The following is a 22532-nucleotide window of genomic DNA, read 5'->3' on the forward strand; positions in this document are numbered from 1 at the left end:
TGAAGATTTTTGCATCTATATTCGTCAGTGAAATAGGTCTGTAATTCTCTTCCTCTGTTGCATCTTTTTCAGGTTTAGGAATTAAGGTGACGCTGGCTTCATAGAAAGAATTTGGGAGCATTCCCTTTCTTTCCACTGTTTTGAATAGCTTGAGAAGAATTGATATTAGTTTTTCTTTTTGTCTGGTAGAATTCAGTGGGGAAAGCATCTGGTCCTGGACTGTTTTTTGTTGGGAGGGACTTTATTACTGATTCAATTTATGTCTTGGTAATGGGTCTGTTTAGGTTCTATGTATCTTCATGGCTCAATTTAGATAGGTTCTATATGTCCAGGAAACAATCCGTTTATTCTAAGTTTCCCAGTTTGTTGGCACACAGATCTTTGTAGCAATTTCTGATGATTCTTTTTATTTCTTTGGTGTCTATTGTTAACATTTTCCTTTTCATCTTCAATTTTATCAATTCAAGTCTTCTCTCTCCTTTTTTGGGTTAGCTGGGCCAATGATGTGTCAATTTAAAAAAAAAAACAGCTCTTCATTTTGTTGATCTTTTGTATTTTTTGTTTCAATTTTGTTTATTTCTTCTCTAATTTTAATTATTTTTTTCTCCTACTAGTTTTGGGTTTGCTGTTGATTTTCTAAGTCCTTGAGATGCATTGATACCTCATTTATTTGGTGCCTTTCCAATTTTACAATTTCTTGCTGTAAGCACCAATTACTATAAACGTTCCTCTTAACACTGCTTTTGCTGTATCCCATAAGTATTGATATATTGTATTGTCATCTTCATTTGTTTCCAGAAAGTTTCTGATTTCTCTTTTGACTTCTTCTATGACCCACTGTTAATTCAAGAGCACTTTGTTCAGTCTCCACGTGTTCACATATGTTCTAGAGATTCTTGAGTTCTGATTTGCAGCTTCATTGCATTATAGTTTAGAAGATGTATAGTATTATTTTGATTTTTTTGAATTTGCTGAGGCTTGCTCTATGGCCTAGCATGTGGTCAATCCTAGAGAAGGTTCTACTCACTGCTGAGAAAAAAATGTGTATTCTGCAATTGTAGGAACAAAAGTCCTGTAGATATCTGTTAGATCCATTTGATCTATAGCATTGATTAACTCTGCTGTTTCCTTGCGACTTTCTATCTGGTTGATCTGTTTTTTGATGAAAGTGGAGCTTTGAAATCCCCCATTATTATTGTATTTGATTATATGTCTCCATTTAGATCCTTTAACACTTCCTTTAAATAGCCAGGTGCCCTATAATTAGGAGCATAAACATTTAAAATAGTTACATCTTCCTTTTGAATTGAACCCTTAGTCATTACATAGTGCCCTTCTTTGCCTCATTTAACAGTTTTGTGTTAAAGTCTATTTTGTCTGATATTAGGATGGCTACACCTGCTGATTTTTGGTTTCTGTTAGCATGAGATATCTTTTTCAACCCTTTCACTTTCAGTCTGCATGTGTCTTTTTGGTGAGATGTGTTTCTTTTAGGCAGCATATAGATGAGTTTTGTATTTTAATCTATTCAGTCAGTCTGTGTCTTTTAACTGGAGAGTTGAGGCCATTTACATTCAAAGTTACTATTGATAAGGAACAACTTTGCCCTGCCATTTTTCCATAAATATTCCTATTTTGTACTTTGGATTTTCTTTGTACTTTTACTGGGAGCTTTCCTTCCTTTACCTTCTTCCACAGTGATGACTATGTTTCTGTGTTTCTGTGTGCAGCACGTCCTTAAGCATCTTCTTTAGGGACGGACGGGTGGTGACAAATTCTTTCAGTTTCTGTTTGTCATGAAAGGCCTTTATTTCACCTTCATTCATCAATGAGAGCTTTTCAGGGTATAGTATTCTGGGTTGATAATTTTTCTTTTAAGACTTGGAATATATCTCACCATTCTCCCTAGCCTGTAGGGTTTCTAATGAGAAGTCTTCTGTGAGTCTAATTGGTGATCCTCTGAAAGTAATCTGGCATTTCTCTCTTGCACATTTTAGAATCTTTTCTTTATGTTTTTTTTTAACTTTTATTTAATGAATATAAATTTCCAAAGTACGATTTATGGATTACAATGGATTCCCCCACATAACGTCCCACCCACAAACAACCCTCCCCTTTCCCACTCCCTCTCCCCTTCCATTCACATCAAGATTCATTTTCGATTATCTTAATATACAGAAGATCAGCTTAGTATACATTAAGTAAGGATTTCAACAGTTTGCTCCCACACAGAAACATAAAGTGAAAAATAATAGATGATTTTTTTTAAAATGATGATGAAATCAGATCAGACCTATTGTCATGTTTAATCCCAGTGAGAGTCAAGTTGGGAATTGATAATTTCTTTTTTTTTTTTTTTTTTACAGAGGATCAGTTTAGTATGCATTAAGTAAAGATTTCAACAGTTTGCACCCCCATAGAAACACAAAGTGAAATATATTGTTTGAGTACTCGTTATAGCATTAAATCTCAATGCACAGCACATTAAGGACAGAGATCCTACATGAGGAGTAAGTGCACAGTGACTCCTGTTGTTGACTTTACCAATTGACACTCCTGTCTATGGCATCAGTAATCTCCCTATGCTCCAGTCATGAGTTTCCAAGGCTATGGAAGCCCTCTGAGTTCTCCGACTCTTATCTTGTTTAGACAAGGTCATAGTCAAAGTGGAGGTTCTCTCCTCCCTTCAGAGAAAGGCACCTCCTTCTTTGAAGACCTGTTCTTTCCACTGAGATCTCACTCACAGAGATCTTTTGCCAGAGTGTCTTGGCTTTCCAGGCCTGAAATACTCTCATGGGCTTTTCAGCCAGATCCGAATGCCTTTAGGGCTGATTCTGAGGCCAGAGTGCTATTTAGGACATCTGCCATTCTATGAGTCTGCTGAGTATCTCACTTCCCATGTTGGATCACTCTCCCCTTTATTTATTCTATCGGTTAGTGTTAGCAGGTACTAGACTCGTTTATGTGCTCCCTTTGACTCTTAGTCCTTTCATTATGATCAATTGTGAACTGAAATTGATCACTTGGAATAGTGAGATGGCATTGGTACATGCCACCTTGATGGGATTAAATTGGAGTCCCTTGGTATGTTTCTAACTCTACCATTTGGGGCAAGTCAGCTTGAGCATGTCCCAAATTATATATCTCTTCCCTCTCTTATTCCTACTCTTATGTTTAACAGGGATCACATTTCAGTTAAATTTCAACACTTAAGAATAACTGTGTATTAATTACAGAATTAAACCAGTCATATTAAGTAGAACAGACAAAAAAACTACTAAGAAGGATAATGTATTAAGTTGTTCATTAACAGTCAGGGCTATGCTGATCAAGTCACCGTTTCCCATAGTGTCCATTCCACTTCAACAAGTTTCCTTTTTGGTGTTCAGTCAGTTGTCACCGATCAGGGAGAACATATGGTATTTGTCCCTTTGGGACTGGCTTACTTCACTCAGCATGATGTGTTCCAGATTCCTCCATTTTGTTGCAAATTACTGGATTTCATTGTTTCTTACTGCGGTATAGTATTCTAAAGAGTACATATCCCGGGATTTCCGGCAAGATGGCGGAATAGGAAGGGAGCACACTGATAGTCTGAGGAGAGATAGTTTAATAAAAGTGGAGATACTGCAGGTTCAAGGAAGAGTAGGGGAGGAAACAGCAGAAGAAACTCTTCCGGAACGCGTGACTCACAGCGGACCTGCGTGGAGAGCGTGGGAGCCCACAGTTCGGGACATCAGCGGCAGACTCAACACACCAGCGCTGGAACGCGAGGTGAGACGAACCTCAATAGCCCGAGACACCAGCAGGCAAGCAGAGAGAGGAGACTAGAGGGAACGACCCCCGGGGGGGGAAGTTCACAAGGCTAACTGGAAGAGAGAGAGAGAGAGAAAAAAGGGTGACTAGTACGGACACGGGTTTCTCTCTCTCCGCTCACCTCTCAAGGGCGAGCAAGACAAAGAGCAGGCGCCATCTTGGACATACGTCATAAGCAGAGTGCCCTCAGGTCTGCACCGGCCCTGAGCCTAGCAGAAAAACCTGACTCTGGGCGGGGCGAATTAACAGGAGATTAGGACCTAGTAAATTTGTGGTGCTACTGAACTGAGACTGTGAAAAAAGAGACGGTGGGGGAGAGAACTCACGGAATTCACGTGAGCACTCTCCAGAGACGCTACAATTCCGTAACTTTGGCAACCCAGTGGGAGGCTGAAGGAGAATTTGAGCTCACTCTGAGGGCCGAACAGATTCCCTGTGGGGATCTTGGGAAAGAGCTTCCAATCTCTGGCTCCTGTGGGTATATCATTTGCCTGCTAACTACCTCCAACTTCGTTCAGCTGTGCAGAATTACTTCCCTTTTGAATCAAAAAAAAAAAAAGAGAGAGAGAGAGATTTACCACGCCTAACCTGGGAGTGTCACCTTTGGCACACCAAAGAGAGCTCTCAGGCCACACCCATCTCAAGCCCTAAGGCTCCATCAAAAACAGATAGTCCACTTAATCTAGAGTCATAGTATAACAAGAAAAAGCACCACAGTGAAGAAACCAAATATCTCCAATATGACAAATAACAAACGCAAAAACCGAGGTAATAAAAACAAGGAAGTCACCATGACGCCCTCAAATGAAAAAGACACCCTAATTCAAGATTATGAAGATGATGACATAGAAGAAATGCAAGAAGCAGATCTCAAAAAAATTGATAAGAACATTAAGAAGTTCTCAAAAACAAATTCTGGAACTACACAAATCCTTAATGGACAAGATAGAAAATCTCTCTCGTGAAAATGAAATATTAAGGAGGAATCAAAATGAAACGAAACAACTAGTACAACAGGAAACTGGGATAGTGACTGAAGTGAAGAATTCAATAGATCAAATGAAAAACACAATAGAGAGCCTTACAAACAGAATGGGTGAAGCAGAAGAGAGAATATCGGACTTAGAAGACAGAGAACAGGAAAGGATACAGTCAGACCAAAGAAAAGAAGAGGAAATTAGAAATCTGAAACATATTGTCGGGAATCTTCAGGATACTATTAAAAAACCCAACATTCGGGTTCTAGGAGTTCCTGAAGGCATGGAGAGGGAGAAAGGATTAGAAGGCCTTTTTAGTGAGATATTAGCAGAAAATTTCCCAGGTTTGGAGAAGGACAGAGAAATCCTAGTACAGGAAGCCCACAGAACCCCTAATAAACACGACCAAAAGAGATCCTCACCACGACACGTTGTAATTAAACTCTCCACAGTGAAACATAAAGAAAAGATCCTAAAATGTGCAAGAGAGAAACGTCAGATTACTCTCAGAGGATCTCCAATCAGACTCACAGCTGACTTCTCATCAGAAACTCTAAAAGCTAGGAGGGAATGGCGAGATATAGCCCAGGTACTAAGAGAGAACAACTGCCAGCCCAGAATATTATATCCTGCAAAGCTATCATTTGTGAATGAAGGTGAAATAAAGACTTTTCATTGCAAACAGAAATTGAAAGAATTTGTTGCCACTCGTCCAGCCCTGCAAAAGATGCTTAAAGATGTGTTACACACAGAAACACAGAAACACGGTCATCAATATGAAAGAAGGTAAAGGAAGGAAACCAAGGAAGGAAAGCTCACAGCAAAAGATCACAGGGAATTCAAAGCATATATTAGAACTTATCTTTGGCAAATGGCAGGGCAAAGTTACCACTTATCATTAGTCACTTTGAACGTGAATGGCCTGAACTGTCCAGTTAAAAGACACCGATTGGCTGATTGGGTTAAGGAACAAAACCCATCTATTTGCTGCTTACAAGAAACACATCTTTCCAACAAAGATCCATACAGACTGAAAGTGAAAGGCTGGAAAAAGATATACCATGCCAACAGAAATGAAAAAAGAGCGGGCGTAGCCATCTTAATATCAGACACCATAAACTTTACCACAAAAACTGTTAAGAGAGACAAAGAGGGACACTATATCATGATTAAGGGATCAATTCAACAGGAAGATATAACAATTATCAATGTATATGCACCTAACTACAGGGCACCAGTTTATCTAAAAGATTTATTAACGGACTTAAAGGGAGACTTAGACCCCAATACAGTAGTACTGGGGGACTTCAATACTCCACTCTCAGAAATAGACAGATCATCCGGTCAGAAGATCAACAAGGATACAGTAGATTTAAACGACACTATAGCCCAAATGGATCTAACAGATATATACAGAACTTTCAATCCTACAGCTAAAGATTTTACATTCTTCTCAGCAGTACATGGAAGCTTCTCTAGGATTGACCACATACTAGGCCATAAAGCAAGTCTCAGCAAATTCAAAAGAATTAGAATCATACCATGCAGCTTCTCAGACCATAAAGGAATGAAGTTGGAAATTAGCAACTCAGGAATCCCTAGAGCATACGCAAACACATGGAGATTGAACAACATGCTCCTGAATGAACAATGGGTCATAGAAGAAATCAAAAGAGAAATCAAAAACTTTCTGGAAGTAAATGAGGATAACAGCACAACATACCAAAACTTATGGGACACAGCAAAAGCAGTGTTAAGAGGAAAGTTTATATCAATAGGTGCCTACATCAAGAAATTGGAAAGACACCAAATAGATGAGCTTTCAATTCACCTCAAGGATCTAGAAAACCTACAGCAAATCAGACCCAAATCTAGTAGGAGAAGAGAAATAATTAAAATCAGAGAAGAAATCAACAGGATTGAATCAAGAAAAACATTCCAAAAAATCAGCCAAACGAAGAGCTGGTTTTTTGAAAAAATAAACAAAATTGACACCCCATTGGCCCAACTAACTAAAAAAAGAAGAGAAAAGACCCAAATCAATAAAATCAGAGATGAAAAAGGAAATGTAACAACAGACACCACAGAAATAAAAAGAATCATCAGAAATTACTACAAGGACTTGTATGCCAGCAAACAGGGAAACCTATCAGAAATGGATAGATTCCTGGACACATGCAACCTGCCTAAATTGAACCAGGAAGACATCGAAAACCTAAACAGACCCATAACTGAGACAGAAATTGAAACAGTAATAAAGGCCCTCCCAACAAAGCAAAGCCCAGGACCAGATGGATTCACTGCTGAATTCTACCAAACATTTAAAGAACTAACTCCAATTCTTCTCAAACTATTCAGAACAATCAAAGAAGAGGGAATCCTCCCAAATTCTTTCTATGAAGCCAGCATCACCTTAATTCCTAAGCCGGAAAAAGATGCAGCACTGAAAGAGAATTACAGACCAATATCCCTGATGAACATAGATGCAAAAATCCTCAATAAAATTCTCGCCAATAGAATGCAACAACACATCAGAAAGATCATCCACCCAGACCAAGTGGGATTTATCCCTGGTATGCAGGGATGGTTTAATGTGCGCAAGACAATCAATGTGATACACCACATTAACAGACTGCAGAAGAAAAACCATATGATTATCTCAATAGATGCCGAGAAAGCATTTGATAAAATACAACACCCGTTCATGATGAAAACTCTAAGCAAACTGGGTTTGGAAGGAACATTCCTCAATACAATCAAAGCAATCTATGAAAAACCCACAGCCAACATCCTATTGAATGGGGAAAAGTTGGAAGCAATTCCACTGAGATCTGGGACCAGACAGGGATGCCCACTCTCACCACTGCTATTCAATATAGTTCTGGAGGTTCTAGCCAGAGCTATTAGGCAAGAAAAAGAAATTAAAGGGATACAAATTGGGAAGGAAGAACTCAAACTATCCCTCTTTGCAGATGACATGATTCTGTATTTAGGGGACCCAAAGAACTCTACTAAGAGACTATTGGAACTCATAGAAGAGTTTGGCAAAGTAGCAGGGTATAAAATCAATGCACTAAAATCAACAGCCTTTGTATACACAGACAATGCCATGGCTGAGGAAGAACTTCTAAGATCAATCCCATTCACAATAGCTACAAAAACAATCAAATACCTTGGAATAAACTTAACCAAGGACGTTAAAGATCTCTACGATGAAAATTACAAAACCTTAAAGAAAGAAATAGAAAAGGATACCAAGAAATGGAAAAATCTTCCATGCTCATGGATTGGAAGAATCAATATCATCAAAATGTCCATTCTCCCAAAAGCAATTTACAGATTCAATGCAATACCAATCAAGATACCGAAGACCTTCTTCTCAGATCTGGAAAAAATGATGCTGAAATTCATATGGAGGCACAAGAGACCTCGAATAGCTAAAGCAATCTTGTACAACAAAAACAAAGCCGGAGGCATCACAATACCAGATTTCAGGACATACTACAGGGCAGTTGTAATCAAAACAGCATGGTACTGGTACAGAAACAGATGGATAGACCAATGGAACAGAATTGAAACACCAGAAATCAACCCAAACATCTACAGCCAACTTATATTTGATCAAGGATCTAAAACTAATTCCTGGAGCAAGGACAGTCTATTCAATAAATGGTGCTGGGAAAATAGGATTTCCACGTGCAGAATCATGAAGCAAGACCCCTACCTTACACCTTACACAAAAATCCACTCAACATGGATTAAAGACCTAAATCTATGACCTGACACCATCAAGTTACTAGAGAACATTGGAGAAACCCTTCAAGATATTGGCACAGGCAAAGAATTTCTGGAAAAGACCCGGGAGGCACAGGCAGTCAAAGCCAAAATCAACTATTGGGATTGCATCAAATTGAGAAGTTTCTGTACTGCAAAAGAAACAGTCAGGAGAGTGAAGAGACAACCGACAGAATGGGAAAAAATATTTGCAAACTATGCAACAGACAAAGGGTTAATAACCAGAATCTACAAAGAGATCAAGAAACTCCACAAAAACAAAACCAACAACCCACTTAAGAGATGGGCCAAGGACCTCAATAGACATTTTTCAAAAGAGGAAATCCAAATGGCCAACAGGCACATGAAAAAATGTTCAAGGTCATTAGCAATCAGGGAAATGCAAATCAAAACCACAATGAGGTTCCACCTCACCCCGGTTAGAATGGCTCACATACAGAAATCTACCAACAACAGATGCTGGCGAGGATGTGGGGAAAAAGGGACACTAACCCACTGTTGGTGGGAATGCAAACTGGTCAAGCCACTATGGAAGTCAGTCTGGAGATTCCTCAGAAACCTGAAGATAACCCTACCGTTCGACCCAGCCATCCCACTCCTTGGAATTTACCCAAAGGAATTTAAATTGGCAAACAAAAAAGAGGTCTGCACCCTAATGTTTATTGCAGCTCAATTCACAATAGCTAAGACCTGGAACCAACCTAAATGCCCATCAACGATAGACTGGATAAAGAAATTATGGGATATGTACTCTTTAGAATACTATACCGCAGTAAGAAACAACGAAATCCAGTCATTTGCAACAAAATGGAGGAATCTGGAACACATCATGCTGAGTGAAATAAGCCAGTCCCAAAGGGACAAATACCATATGTTCTCCCTGATCGGTGACGACTGACTGAACACCAAGAGGGAAACCTGTTGGAGTGAGGTGGACACTATGGGAAACGGTGGCTTGATCAGCATAGCCCTGACTGTTAATGAACAACTTAATACATTATCCCTCTTAGTAGTTTTTTTATCTGTTCTACTTAATATGACTGGTTTAGATCTGTAATTGATGCACAGTTATTCTTAAGTGTTGAAAATTAACTGAAATGTGATCCCTGTTGAACATGGTGGTGGGAATGGGAGAGGGAAGAGATGTATAATTTGGGACATGCTCAGGCTGACTTGCCCCAAGTGGTGGAGTTGGAAGCATACCAGGGGATTCCAATTCAATCCCATCGAGGTGGCATGTACCAATGCCATCTCACTGTTCCAGGTGATCAGTTTCAGTTCACAGTTGGTCATGGTGAAGGGACTGGGAGTCAAAGGGAGCACATAGACAAGTCTAGTACCTGCTAACGCTAACTGATGGAGTAAATAAAGGGGAGAGTGATCCAACATGGGAAGTGAGATACTCAGCAGACTCATAGAATGGCAGATGTCCTAAATAGCACTCTGGCCTCAGAATCAGCCCTAAAGGCATTCGGAGCTGGCTGAAAAGCCCATGAGAGTATTTCAGGCATGGAAAGCCAAGACAATCTGGCAAAAGATCTCTGCGAGTGAGATCCCAGTGGAAAGAACAGGTCTGCAAAGAAGGAGGTACCTTTCTCTGAAGGGAGGAGAGAACCTCCACTTTGACTATGACCTTGTCTAAACAAGATAAGAGTCGGAGAACTCAGAGGGCTTCCATAGCCTTGGAAACTCATGACTGGAGCATAGGGAGATTACTGATGCCATAGACAGGAGTGTCAATTGGTAAAGTCAACAACAGGAGTCACTGTGCACTTACTCCTCATGTAGGATCTCTATCCTTAATGTGCTGTACATTGAGATTTAATGCTATAACGAGTACTCAAACAATATATTTCACTTTGTGTTTCTATGGGGGTGCAAACTGTTGAAATCCTTACTTAATGCATACTAAACTGATCCTCTGTAAAAAAAAAAAAAAAAAAAAAAAAAAAAAGAAATTATCAATTCCCAACTTGACTCTCACTGGGATTAAACATGACAATAGGTCTGCTCTGATTTCATCATCATTTAAAAAAATCATCTATTATTTTTCACTTTATGTTTCTGTGTGGGAGCAAACTGTTGAAATCCATACTTTATGTATACTAAGCTGATCTTCTGTATATTAAGATAATCGAAAATGAATCTTGATGTGAATGGAAGGGGAGAAGGAGTGGGAAAGGGGAGGGTTGTGGGTGAGAGGGACGGTATGGGGGGGAAGCCATTGTAATCCATAAGTCGTACTTTGGAAATTTATATGCATTAAATAAAAGTTTAAAAAAAAAAAAGAGAGTACATATCCCATAATTTCTTTATCCAGTCTACCGTTGATGGGCATTTAGGTTGGTTCCAGGTCTTAGCTATTGTGAATTGAGCTGCAATAAACATTAGGCTGCAGACCTCTTTTTTGTTTGCCAATTTAAATTCCTTTGGGTAAATTCCAAGGAGTGGGATGGCTGGGTCGAACGGTAGGGTTATCTTCAGGTTTCTGAGGGATCTCCAGACTGACTTCCACAGTGGCTTGACCAGTTTGCATTCCCACCAACAGTGGGTTAGTGTCCCTTTTTCCCCACATCCTCGCCAGCATCTGTTGTTGGTAGATTTCTGTATGTGAGCCATTCTAACCGGGGTGAGGTGGAACCTCATTGTGGTTTTGATTTGCATTTCCCTGATTGCTAATGACCTTGAACATTTTTTCATGTGCCTGTTGGCCATTTGGATTTCCTCTTTTGAAAAATGTCTATTGAGGTCCTTGGCCCATCTCTTAAGTGGGTTGTTGGTTTTGTTTTTGTGGAGTTTCTTGATCTCTTTGTAGATTCTGGTTATTAACCCTTTGTCTGTTGCATAGTTTGCAAATATTTTTTCCCATTCTGTCGGTTGTCTCTTCACTCTCCTGACTGTTTCTTTTGCAGTACAGAAACTTCTCAATTTGATGCAATCCCAATAGTTGATTTTGGCTTTGACTGCCTGTGCCTCCCGGGTCTTTTCCAGAAATTCTTTGCCTGTGCCAATATCTTGAAGGGTTTCTCCAATGTTCTCTAGTAACTTGATGGTGTCAGGTCATAGATTTAGGTCTTTAATCCATGTTGAGTGGATTTTTGTGTAAGGTGTAAGGTAGGGGTCTTGCTTCATGATTCTGCACGTGGAAATCCTATTTTCCCAGCACCATTTATTGAATAGACTGTCCTTGCTCCAGGAATTAGTTTTAGATCCTTGATCAAATATAAGTTGGCTGTAGATGTTTGGGTTGATTTCTGGTGTTTCAATTCTGTTCCATTGGTCTATCCATCTGTTTCTGTACCAGTACCATGCTGTTTTGATTACAACTGCCCTGTAGTATGTCTTGAAATCTGGTATTGTGATGCCTCCGGCTTTGTTTTTGTTGTACAAGATTGCTTTAGCTATTCGAGGTCTCTTGTGCCTCTATATAAATTTCATCACCATTTTTTCCAGATCTGAGAAGAAGGTCTTCGGTATCTTGATTGGTATTGCATTGAATCTGTAAATTGCTTTTGGGAGAATGGACATTTTGATGATATTGATTCTTCCAATCCATGAGCATGGAAGATTTTTCCATTTCTTGGTATCCTTTTCTATTTCTTTCTTTAAGGTTTTGTAATTTTCATCGTAGAGATCTTTAACGTCCTTGGTTAAGTTTATTCCAAGGTATTTGATTGTTTTTGTAGCTATTGTGAATGGGATTGATCTTAGAAGTTCTTCCTCAGCCATGGCATTGTCTGTGTATACAAAGGCTGTTGATTTTTGTGCATTGATTTTATACCCTGCTACTTTGCCAAACTCTTCTATGAGTTCCAATAGTCTCTTAGTAGAGTTCTTTGGGTCCCCTAAATACAGAATCATGTCATCTGCAAAGAGGGATAGTTTGAGTTCTTCCTTCCCAATTTGTATCCCTTTAATTTCTTTTTCTTGCCTAATAGCTCTGGCTAGAACCTCCAGAACTATATTAAATAGCAGTGGTGAGAGTGGACATCCCTGTCTGGTCCCAGATCTCAGTGGAATTGCTTCCAACTTTTCCCCATTCAATAGGATGTTGGCTGTGGGTTTTTCATAGATTGCTTTGATTGTATTGAGGAATGTTCCTTCCAAACCCAGTTTGCTTAGAGTTTTCATCATGAACGGGTGTTGTATTTTATCAAATGCTTTCTCAGCATCAATTGAGATAATCATATGGTTTTTCTTCTGCAGTCTGTTAATGTGGTGTATCACATTGATTGTCTTGCGCACATTAAACCATCCCTGCATACCAGGGATAAATCCCACTTGGTCTGGGTGGATGATCTTTCTGATGTGTTGTTGCATTCTATTGGCGAGAATTTTATTGAGGATTTTTGCATCTATGTTCATCAGGGATATTGGTCTGTAATTCTCTTTCAGTGCTGCATCTTTTTCCGGCTTAGGAATTAAGGTGATGCTGGCTTCATAGAAAGAATTTGGGAGGATTCCCTCTTCTTCGATTGTTCTGAATAGTTTGAGAAGAATTGGAGTTAGTTCTTCTTTAAATGTTTGGTAGAATTCAGCAGTGAATCCATCTGGTCCTGGGCTTTGCTTTGTTGGGAGGGCCTTTATTACTGTTTCAATTTCTGTCTCAGTTATGGGTCTGTTTAGGTTTTCGATGTCTTCCTGGTTCAATTTAGGCAGGTTGCATGTGTCCAGGAATCTATCCATTTCTGATAGGTTTCCCTGTTTGCTGGCATACAAGTCCTTGTAGTAATTTCTGATGATTCTTTTTATTTCTGTGGTGTCTGTTGTTACATTTCCTTTTTCATCTCTGATTTTATTGATTTGGGTCTTTTCTCTTCTTTTTTTTAGTTAGTTGGGCCAATGGGGTGTCAATTTTGTTTATTTTTTCAAAAAACCAGCTCTTCGTTTGGCTGATTTTTTGGAATGTTTTTCTTGATTCAATCCTGTTGATTTCTTCTCTGATTTTAATTATTTCTCTTCTCCTACTAGATTTGGGTCTGATTTGCTGTAGGTTTTCTAGATCCTTGAGGTGAATTGAAAGCTCATCTATTTGGTGTCTTTCCAATTTCTTGATGTAGGCACCTATTGATATAAACTTTCCTCTTAACACTGCTTTTGCTGTGTCCCATAAGTTTTGGTATGTTGTGCTGTTATCCTCATTTACTTCCAGAAAGTTTTTGATTTCTCTTTTGATTTCTTCTATGACCCATTGTTCATTCAGGAGCATGTTGTTCAATCTCCATGTGTTTGCGTATGCTCTAGGGATTCCTGAGTTGCTAATTTCCAACTTCATTCCTTTATGGTCTGAGAAGCTGCATGGTATGATTCTAATTCTTTTGAATTTGCTGAGACTTGCTTTATGGCCTAGTATGTGGTCAATCCTAGAGAAGCTTCCATGTACTGCTGAGAAGAATGTAAAATCTTTAGCTGTAGGATTGAAAGTTCTGTATATATCTGTTAGATCCATTTGGGCTATAGTGTCGTTTAAATCTACTGTATCCTTGTTGATCTTCTGACCGGATGATCTGTCTATTTCTGAGAGTGGAGTATTGAAGTCCTCCAGTACTATTGTATTGGGGTCTAAGTCTCCCTTTAAGTCCGTTAACAAATCTTTTAGATAAACCGGTGCCCTGTAGTTAGGTGCATATACATTGATAATTGTTATATCTTCCTGTTGAATTGATCCCTTAATCATTATGTAGTGTCCCTCTTTGTCTCTCTTAACGGTTTTTGTAGTAAAGTTTATGGTGTCTGATATTAAGATGGCTACGCCCGCTCTTTTTTCATTTCTGTTGGCATGGTATATCTTTTTCCAGCCTTTCACTTTCAGTCTGTATGGATCTTTGTTGGAAAGATGTGTTTCTTGTAAGCAGCAAATAGATGGGTTTTGTTCCTTAACCCAATCAGCCAATCGGTGTCTTTTAACTGGACAGTTCAGGCCATTCACGTTCAATGTGACTAATGATAAGTGGTAACTTTGCCCTGCCATTTGCCAAAGATAAGTTCTAATATATGCTTTGAATTCCCTGTGATCTTTTGCTGTGAGCTTTCCTTCCTTGGTTTCCTTCCTTTACCTTCTTTCATATTGATGACCGTGTTTCTGTGTTTCTGTGTGTAACACATCTTTAAGCATCTTTTGCAGGGCTGGACGAGTGGCAACAAATTCTTTCAATTTCTGTTTGTTATGAAAAGTCTTTATTTCACCTTCATTCACAAATGATAGCTTTGCAGGATATAATATTCTGAGCTGGCAGTTGTTCTCTCTTAGTACCTGGGCTATATCTCGCCATTCCCTCCTAGCTTTTAGAGTTTCTGATGAGAAGTCAGCTGTGAGTCTGATTGGAGATCCTCTGAGAGTAATCTGACGTTTCTCTCTTGCACATTTTAGGATCTTTTCTTTATGTTTCACTGTGGAGAGTTTAATTACAACGTGTCGTGGTGAGGATCTCTTTTGGTCGTGTTTATTAGGGGTTCTGTGAGCTTCCTGTACCAGGATTTCTCTGTCCTTCTCCAAACCTGGGAAATTTTCTGCTAATATCTCACTAAAAAGGCCTTCTAATCCTTTCTCCCTCTCCATGCCTTCAGGAACTCCTAAAACCCGAATGTTGGGTTTTTTAATAGTATCCTGAAGATTCCCGACAATATGTTTCAGATTTCTAATTTCCTCGTCTTTTCTTTGGTTTGACTGTATCCTTTCCTGTTCTCTGTCTTCTAAGTCCGATATTCTCTCTTCTGCTTCACCTATTCTGTTTGTAAGGCTCTTTATTGTGTTTTTCATTTGATCTATTGAATTCTTCACTTCAGTCACTATCCCAGTTTCCTGTTGTACTAGTTGTTTTGTTTCATTTTGATTCCTCCTTAATATTTCATTTTCATGAGAGAGATTTTCTATCTTGTCCATTAAGGATTTGTGTAGTTCCAGAATTTGTTTTTGAGAACTTCTTAATGTTCTTATCAATTTTTTGAGATCTGCTTCTTGCATTTCTTCTATGTCATCATCCTCATAATCTTGAATTGGGGTGTCTTTTTCAGTTGAGGGCTTCATGGTGACTTCCTTGTTTTTATTACCTTGGTTTTTGCGTTTGTTATTTGTCATATTGGAGATATTTGGTTTCTTCACTGTGGTGCTTTTTCTTGTTATACTATGACTCTAGATTAAGTGGACTATCTGTTTTTGATGGAGCCTTAGGGCTTGAGATGGGTGTGGCCTGAGAGCTCTGTTTGGTGTGCCAAAGGTGACACTCCCAGGTTAGGCGTGGTAAACCTCTCTCTCCCTCTCTCTCTCTCTCTTTTTTTTTGATTCAAAAGGGAAGTTATTCTGCACAGCTGAACGAAGTTGGAGGTAGTTAGCAGGCAAATGATATACCCACAGGAGCCAGAGATTGGAAGCTCTTTCCCAAGGACCACACAGGGAATCTGTTCGGCCCTCGGAGTGGGCTCAAATTCTCCTTCAGTCTCCCACTGGGTTGCCAAAGTTATGGAATTGTAGCGTCTCTGGAGAGTGCTCACGTGAATTCCATGAGATCTCTCCCCCACCGTCTCTTTTTTCACAGTCTCAGTTCAGTAGCACCACAAATTTACTAGGTCCTAATCTCCTGTTAATTCGCCCCACCCAGAGTCAGGTTTTTCTGCTAGGCTCAGGGCCGGTGCAGACCTGAGGGCGCTCTGCTTATGACGTATGTCCAAGATGGCGCCTGCTCTTTGTCTTGCTCGCCCTTGAGAGGTGAGCGGAGAGAGAGAAACCCGTGTCCGTACCAGTCACCTTTTTTTTTTTCCTCTCTCTCTCTTCCAGTTAGCTTGGTGAAGTCCCCCCCCGGGGGTCGTTCCCTCTAGTCTCCTCTCTCCGCTTGCCTGCCGGTGTCTCGGGTTATTGAGGTTCGGCTCACCTCGCGTTCCAGCGCTGGTGTGTTGAGTCTGCCGCTGGTGTCCCGAACTGTGGGCTCCCACGCTCTCCACGCAGGTCCGCTCCCCTTCCAGCGCCGATGTGTGGACTCGGAGCCCTGGATGTCCCAAGTCTCTCTGCTGTTGTCTTTGTGGCACATACTCCCCTTCGAGCACTTGCGCGCAGACCCTGCAGCTTGCGCAGCTCCTCTTTATGTTTTACTGTGGAGAGTACAATTACAATGTGTCGTGGTGAAGATCTTTTCTGGCAATGTCTAATAGGTGTTCTACATGCTTCCTGTATTTGCACACCCCTTCCTTTCTCCAAATTGGGGAAATTTTCTGTTATTATTTCACTAAAAATTCCTTCTACTCAATTCTCTCTTTCTGCCTTCAGGAATTCCTAGAACCTGAATGTTTGGTCATTATAGTATCCTGTAGATTCTCAACAGTGTTTTTTAGTTTTCTAATTTCTTCTTGTGTTTTTTTTTTTTTTTGGTCTGAATATGTAATTTCTTGTGCTTATCCTTCTAATTTGGATAATCTTTCTTCTGCTCCACCAATTCTGTTGTTAACCCTCTCCACTGTATTTTTTATTTTTTCTATTGAATTCATCATTCCCAAATTTTCATTTTGATTTCTCTTTAAGATCTCAATTTTATAGGAGAAATTTTCTTTCATGTCATGTATGGATTTCATCAGTTCATGCATTTGCTTCTGATTGCTTCTAAGTAATCCTGTGATCAATTTTGGAATTCTATTTCTGGCATTTCTTCAATCTCGTCATCTTCACAATCTAGTACTGAAGTGTTATGTTCTTTTGGAGATGTTATGTTGTCTTCTTTGTTCTTATTTCTTGGATTGATGCATTTGTTATTTGACATTTGTGGGGATACATATTGGTTTCTTCGATTTTTTGCTATGATGGCTTTTATCTTTGGACTATGTCTGATTGGATTAGTGGAGAATCCGCTTTCAGGGAATACCTAGAGGCGTGTGGTGGGAGTGGCCAGGGAGCTCTGTTCAGTACTCCAGGGTGAAGGGTGTGTCTGAGGTGACACACCTAGGTTTGGCCTGGTAAATCTTTTTTTTTTCATCAGAGAGGAAGTTTCTTTTTGTCTGTTAACATAGACTCAGCTTAGCTCCTCTCCTTGAAGGAGACCAGTGCCTTGGCACTAGCCCGAGTGAGTATATTATTCATCCACTCTACCACAAGGACCACAGAAATGATCTGTGCAGACCTCAGTACAAGTTCAGATTCTCCAGCAATGTCTCTGACCAGGTAACCAGGGAGTCCTTACTGTATGTAGCTTCCTACAGTGACTTCTCAATGCCCATGTAACACCCTGAGAGCTCCCATGCAGCCTCAGCTTTTTCACAGTCCTGGCACACAAACCTCCCACACTCTTGAGCACCCAGCCCCCTGTCTAGTCTCCCCACCAGACTCAATTTTCTCCATTTTACTGGTTGCTGGGCCTGGACATGAGCTGGCTCAGCTGTTACATATGTCCAAAATGGCATCTGCTCTCTGTCAGCTTGTTACAGGACATCTTTGTAGAATGATCAGGGAAAAAGAAAATGTTTCCCATTGTTTTTTCTCCTCTATTTTGACAAGTACACTATCATCCATGGGACTCCAAGCTGGATTCCCTCCAGGCTCCTGCTGGGGCTTTTTTGTCAGTGGCTTGGGCTACTGCAGTCTGGTCTCACCTTGCTCTCCACGCTGGCACAGAGGCTCTCAGCTGCTGGGGTCCTAAGTTGTGTGTGTCTTCACCCTCCTCACAGATCCACTGTGTTCCTCCAATTTATATAGAGTTTCTCCCTACCTGTTTTCTCCCTAACTCTTCCCTGAGGCTGCACTTTCCATTTTCTTTTTATACAATCTTCTCCTAGACTTGAGCAGCAAACTCCTTCCCCAACCATCCACCTTAATCATACCTATTTGTTTTTTATTTGAAGATTTTCCTAATTTTCCAGGACACAAGAAGACTTCTAAGGGATTGTTTATTAAGCCATTAACACAGCTTGGCAAATGGTAGGAGGTTGCTGAAATTCATTGACCCCTGAGAAGGAATAATTAATGACTGTTTTGATAAAGGGACAGATAATATATACTTGTGTCTACTTGAAGAAGTTCACACTTTATGAAAGGAAAGGTGTACCAATGAAAAGATGGTCACCACACAAAATCTTAGATTTGTTAATTTCACCATTTGGACAAGAATAAGTGAGGAACCAACATCACACTTTGGCACCTGCTAGCATTCTCAATCTTTACATGAATTATAGAATGAAGCTCACATTATTATATAGAAATCAAATGCCATGCACTGGGATACACCAATGCTATTGCTTAGATGAAGTGATCTCTTTCTCCACCACCTCCAGCCTCCATTCCATCCACCATATTTCCATAAGAGGTCTATTTAAAATTCAAATCACACTCTGCTTTGTGAGATAAAGCCCACAACACACTTATGGAAATCTGTAAGTCTCTGTGGCCTAGTTTCTCCTGAGTTTACCAGTTGCATCTCACACTAATCTCCTCTCACTCATGCTACAACCACTCTGGCTTCTCTCAGTACCTCAAGGCATTCCATTACACAGGCCCTTGCATTTGTGACTCTTTTTATCTGTAATAGTCTTTCCAAGCCATGACTATGGAATATTTACCTCTTGGGTCTTTGTTTGAATGTTACATCTTCAGGGAAACTTTTTCTAACCACAACACAAACTAGGTCAGAACTCTCTTTGACAGTATAACAATACCCTGTGCTGCTTCTTTTGTTCTACTTCCCAAAATTGTAAAAGAAAATTAATTACCTGTGTAATGCTTTAATATCTGTCTATTCCCCAAGTTCTAACACCTGTGTAAGATGAACTGTGTCAATCTTATATATCACTATATTCTGAATCTGATATCATATCTGATACATAGTAGATAGTAAATATTTGCTGAATTAATAAATAAGATTCTGGGTCTCCATGGAGATGGTTCCCTAGTACTATGTCTTGCAGATGTGGAGGTCATAAAAAGTGATGGTAGATTCATAGTTATCTGCCTTCTGGCAATAAAGTAAATGTCCTAGAGGAGATATAAGTAGATAGTGGCTTTCATTACTGGAGAACAGGAAATAACTTGAGTTCACTAAGGCATATGGTGCTGAGCAATGCTTCAGAAATAAAATAGAGCTTCTGAACTTCATTGTTCAGGAGACATTACAAAGTTATAAATGGGACTTTATTCAATTCTACATCAAGATCAAATTGTTCCCAATAATTAATGCAGAGCATTTTATCTCGCATTCATTCTGCAGTGTGTTGGTCCTCTGTGCTATCTTGGGAAATAGCCTAACATATTCTAGTTGAACATTTCCCAATGCACATCTCCTTCCTCCACTTTATTTTTTCTTCATCTGTTTAGCTACTTGTATTTTACATGACAAATTCCTAAACTGGTTGTGACTGAATGTTAAGAAAAGTTTCCTTTGGTCAAGATCAATATCCACTCCACTATCTACAATCAAGGAGTTTAGCTGTTCTTACTATTTAAACCATGAGCTATTGGTTTATAATCATTGTAAAGACCAAAAATAAATAAATAAGCAAGCAAGCAAGCTTAGTAGGAAAAAAAACAAATAGCTGAGGAAACATTCAACAGTATGCAAGGCAAAGAAGAAAAGTGAATCTTACATTTTACAGCATGTTATTATTTACAAAGCCCTTTGTCATTCTCATTTGATTAAAGGTCAAGAAATTTTTGCTTATGAGAAAACTGAAGCAGAACATCTCTGAATCAAGTTAATAGAACTAACAAGGGGGTTGGAACACAAATCTACATATTTCTGCCTCAATATATCTTTGTAATGATGAAGTCTGGTCCATGTGTTAAAGAAACTAGGAGAATCCTACTGGATTATTTGTAGGGACTTCTGGATTGACAGAGCACAAGTCTTATTCTGCTTGGGAACCCCTCATTCTGTTTAAAACTTTCTTCATGGCCTCCTTCACCTCCTTATTTCTCAAGCTGTAGATCATTGGGTTGAGCATGGGGATGACCACTGTGTAAAATACTGATACAATCTTGTCTTCCCAGAGGGACTTTCCCATGTTACCTTTCAGGTACATGAATATGAGTGTTCCAAAGAAAAGAGCCACTGCAGTCATGTGAGAAGCACAAGTGGAGAAGGTCTTGGCTTTGCCACCTGCTGTGCGAATCTTCGTAATAGCCCGAATGATGAATACATAAGACATAAGAATCACTGAAATGCTGGTTGTGATGACCAAGAAAGCTAAGAGGTAGATTACCTGCTCCCGTGGCCCAGTCTCGCTACAGGCAAGTTTCAGCAGGGGTGGGAGATCACAAAAGAAGAAGTCCACTTGGTTGGACTTACAGAAAGAGATGGAGAAGGTACACCCAGTGCGGACCACAGAATTGAGCATGGCACCTGCATATGCTGCAGCCACCAGCCCCAGGCGGGTCTGGACTGTCATGGCTGTAGCATAGAGGAGGGGGTTACACACAGCCATGTAGCGGTCATAGGCCATCACTGCCAAAAGAAAGCATTCCGTACTAGCATAAAGGGTGAAAAAGAAGAACTGAGCAGCGCAGCGCTCATAGGTGATGACCATCTTATCCATTCTCAAGGTCTCAAGCAACTGAGGGACAATAACAGAAGAGTAGCAAATGTCCAGGAAGGAAAGGTGACTAAGGAAGAAGTACATGGGAGTCTGGAGTCGGGGGTCACTCTGAATTAACATGATCATTCCCAGGTTTCCTCCCATGGTGATGAGATAAAGGGCCAGGAATACAAAAAAGAGAATCATCTTCAACTCTGGCTGCAGCAGGAATCCCATCAGAACAAATTCTGTCACCATGGTGCCATTCTCTGCCATGAAGCCACAGTCACCTGCTGAGATAAGAGAGTCTCATTGAAGACAAACTTAGGTGATCATGGCTTCACATAATCATTGTTCAGTAATGATATTGACCTTTCAGATTTATAAAGTCGTTGCATTTTTTCACAAAGGTTATTTCTCAGGAATCCTTGGAGCACCATATTATTAATTCCATTTTTGGTGGAAGAATATGAAGGACATGGAGGTAAAGTGACATTTTCAAGATGCCATAGTTAGTAAATAAGCAAAGCTAGGACCTAACACTCGGTTCTTTAGGCACCTGCAAACCTCTGACAAATCCCAAATTGGAAAGCTACATCAGTCTAAAACAGGACCAGAAAATGCTTTTGTTGGGGAAATCCTAATGGTAAAGTATTAAGGATATGGTCTTTGAAATCAAATGTTGATTAAATACCTTCAGACTATGAGCAAATTAGTCAACCTCAGCCTCCTTGATTATATAGGGACTACAGGGCCAAATTTACAATATTATTGTGAAAGACATCATTTATATATTGTATATGTCACATAATTCAACTCACACACTTAGAATTATTTTTTCTAAATGTAACATATATACACAATAAAATATATTCAGTTTTCAAAAGCAAGGAAATATTGTCATCTGCAACAACATGGATGAACTTAGAGGTCATTGTGCTAAATGAAAGAAACCAGGCACAGAAACATAAATATTGTATAATTTCATTTATATGTGTAATCCAAAATAGTTGAGCTCAGGGAAACAGAGAGGAAATGGTGAAAAGTGCAAAAGGAAAGGGGTTTGGGAAGTTGTTGGCCAAAGGATACAAAATTTCTTTTATACAGGAGCATTAAATTCAAGGATCTATTGCACAGCATGGTGACTATAGCTAATAATAGTATATTATACAACAACTTCCAAAAGTTCATGGAAAATGGAATTTAAAAATGGGTTTATTTTGGCACAAAAAATTTGAAACCCTTGCATATGAGTATACTTGAAAATTTCTGAGAATCAATTTTAGGGTTCTCACCCCAAAAAAAGAATATGAGGTTATACATATGTTATTAGCTTGATTCATTCATTCCACATTGTATATATATTTCAAAAGCTCATGTTTTATACCATAAATATATGCAATTTTTATTTATCATTTATAAATAAATAAATGATGGTGAAGCCATAAAAATTTTTTTTCT

At 39.4% G+C, this 22532-nt stretch overlaps 1 protein-coding gene across 1 annotated transcript; it reads right to left on the reverse strand.

Annotated features, from left to right (window-relative positions):
- Positions 1-20405: 20405 nt before the first annotated feature.
- Positions 20406-21347, reverse strand: LOC100339046 (olfactory receptor 9I1-like). Its single transcript, XM_008273181.4, has one exon. It carries the CDS (start codon positions 21345-21347, stop codon positions 20406-20408), a length of 942 nt encoding a protein of 313 aa, XP_008271403.4.
- Positions 21348-22532: the final 1185 nt, after the last annotated feature.

Source organism: Oryctolagus cuniculus, chromosome 1 (assembly GCF_051225735.1).
Source record: "Oryctolagus cuniculus isolate XC-2025 breed Fujian yellow rabbit chromosome 1, ASM5122573v1, whole genome shotgun sequence".
NCBI classification, from domain to species: Eukaryota; Metazoa; Chordata; class Mammalia; order Lagomorpha; family Leporidae; genus Oryctolagus; species Oryctolagus cuniculus.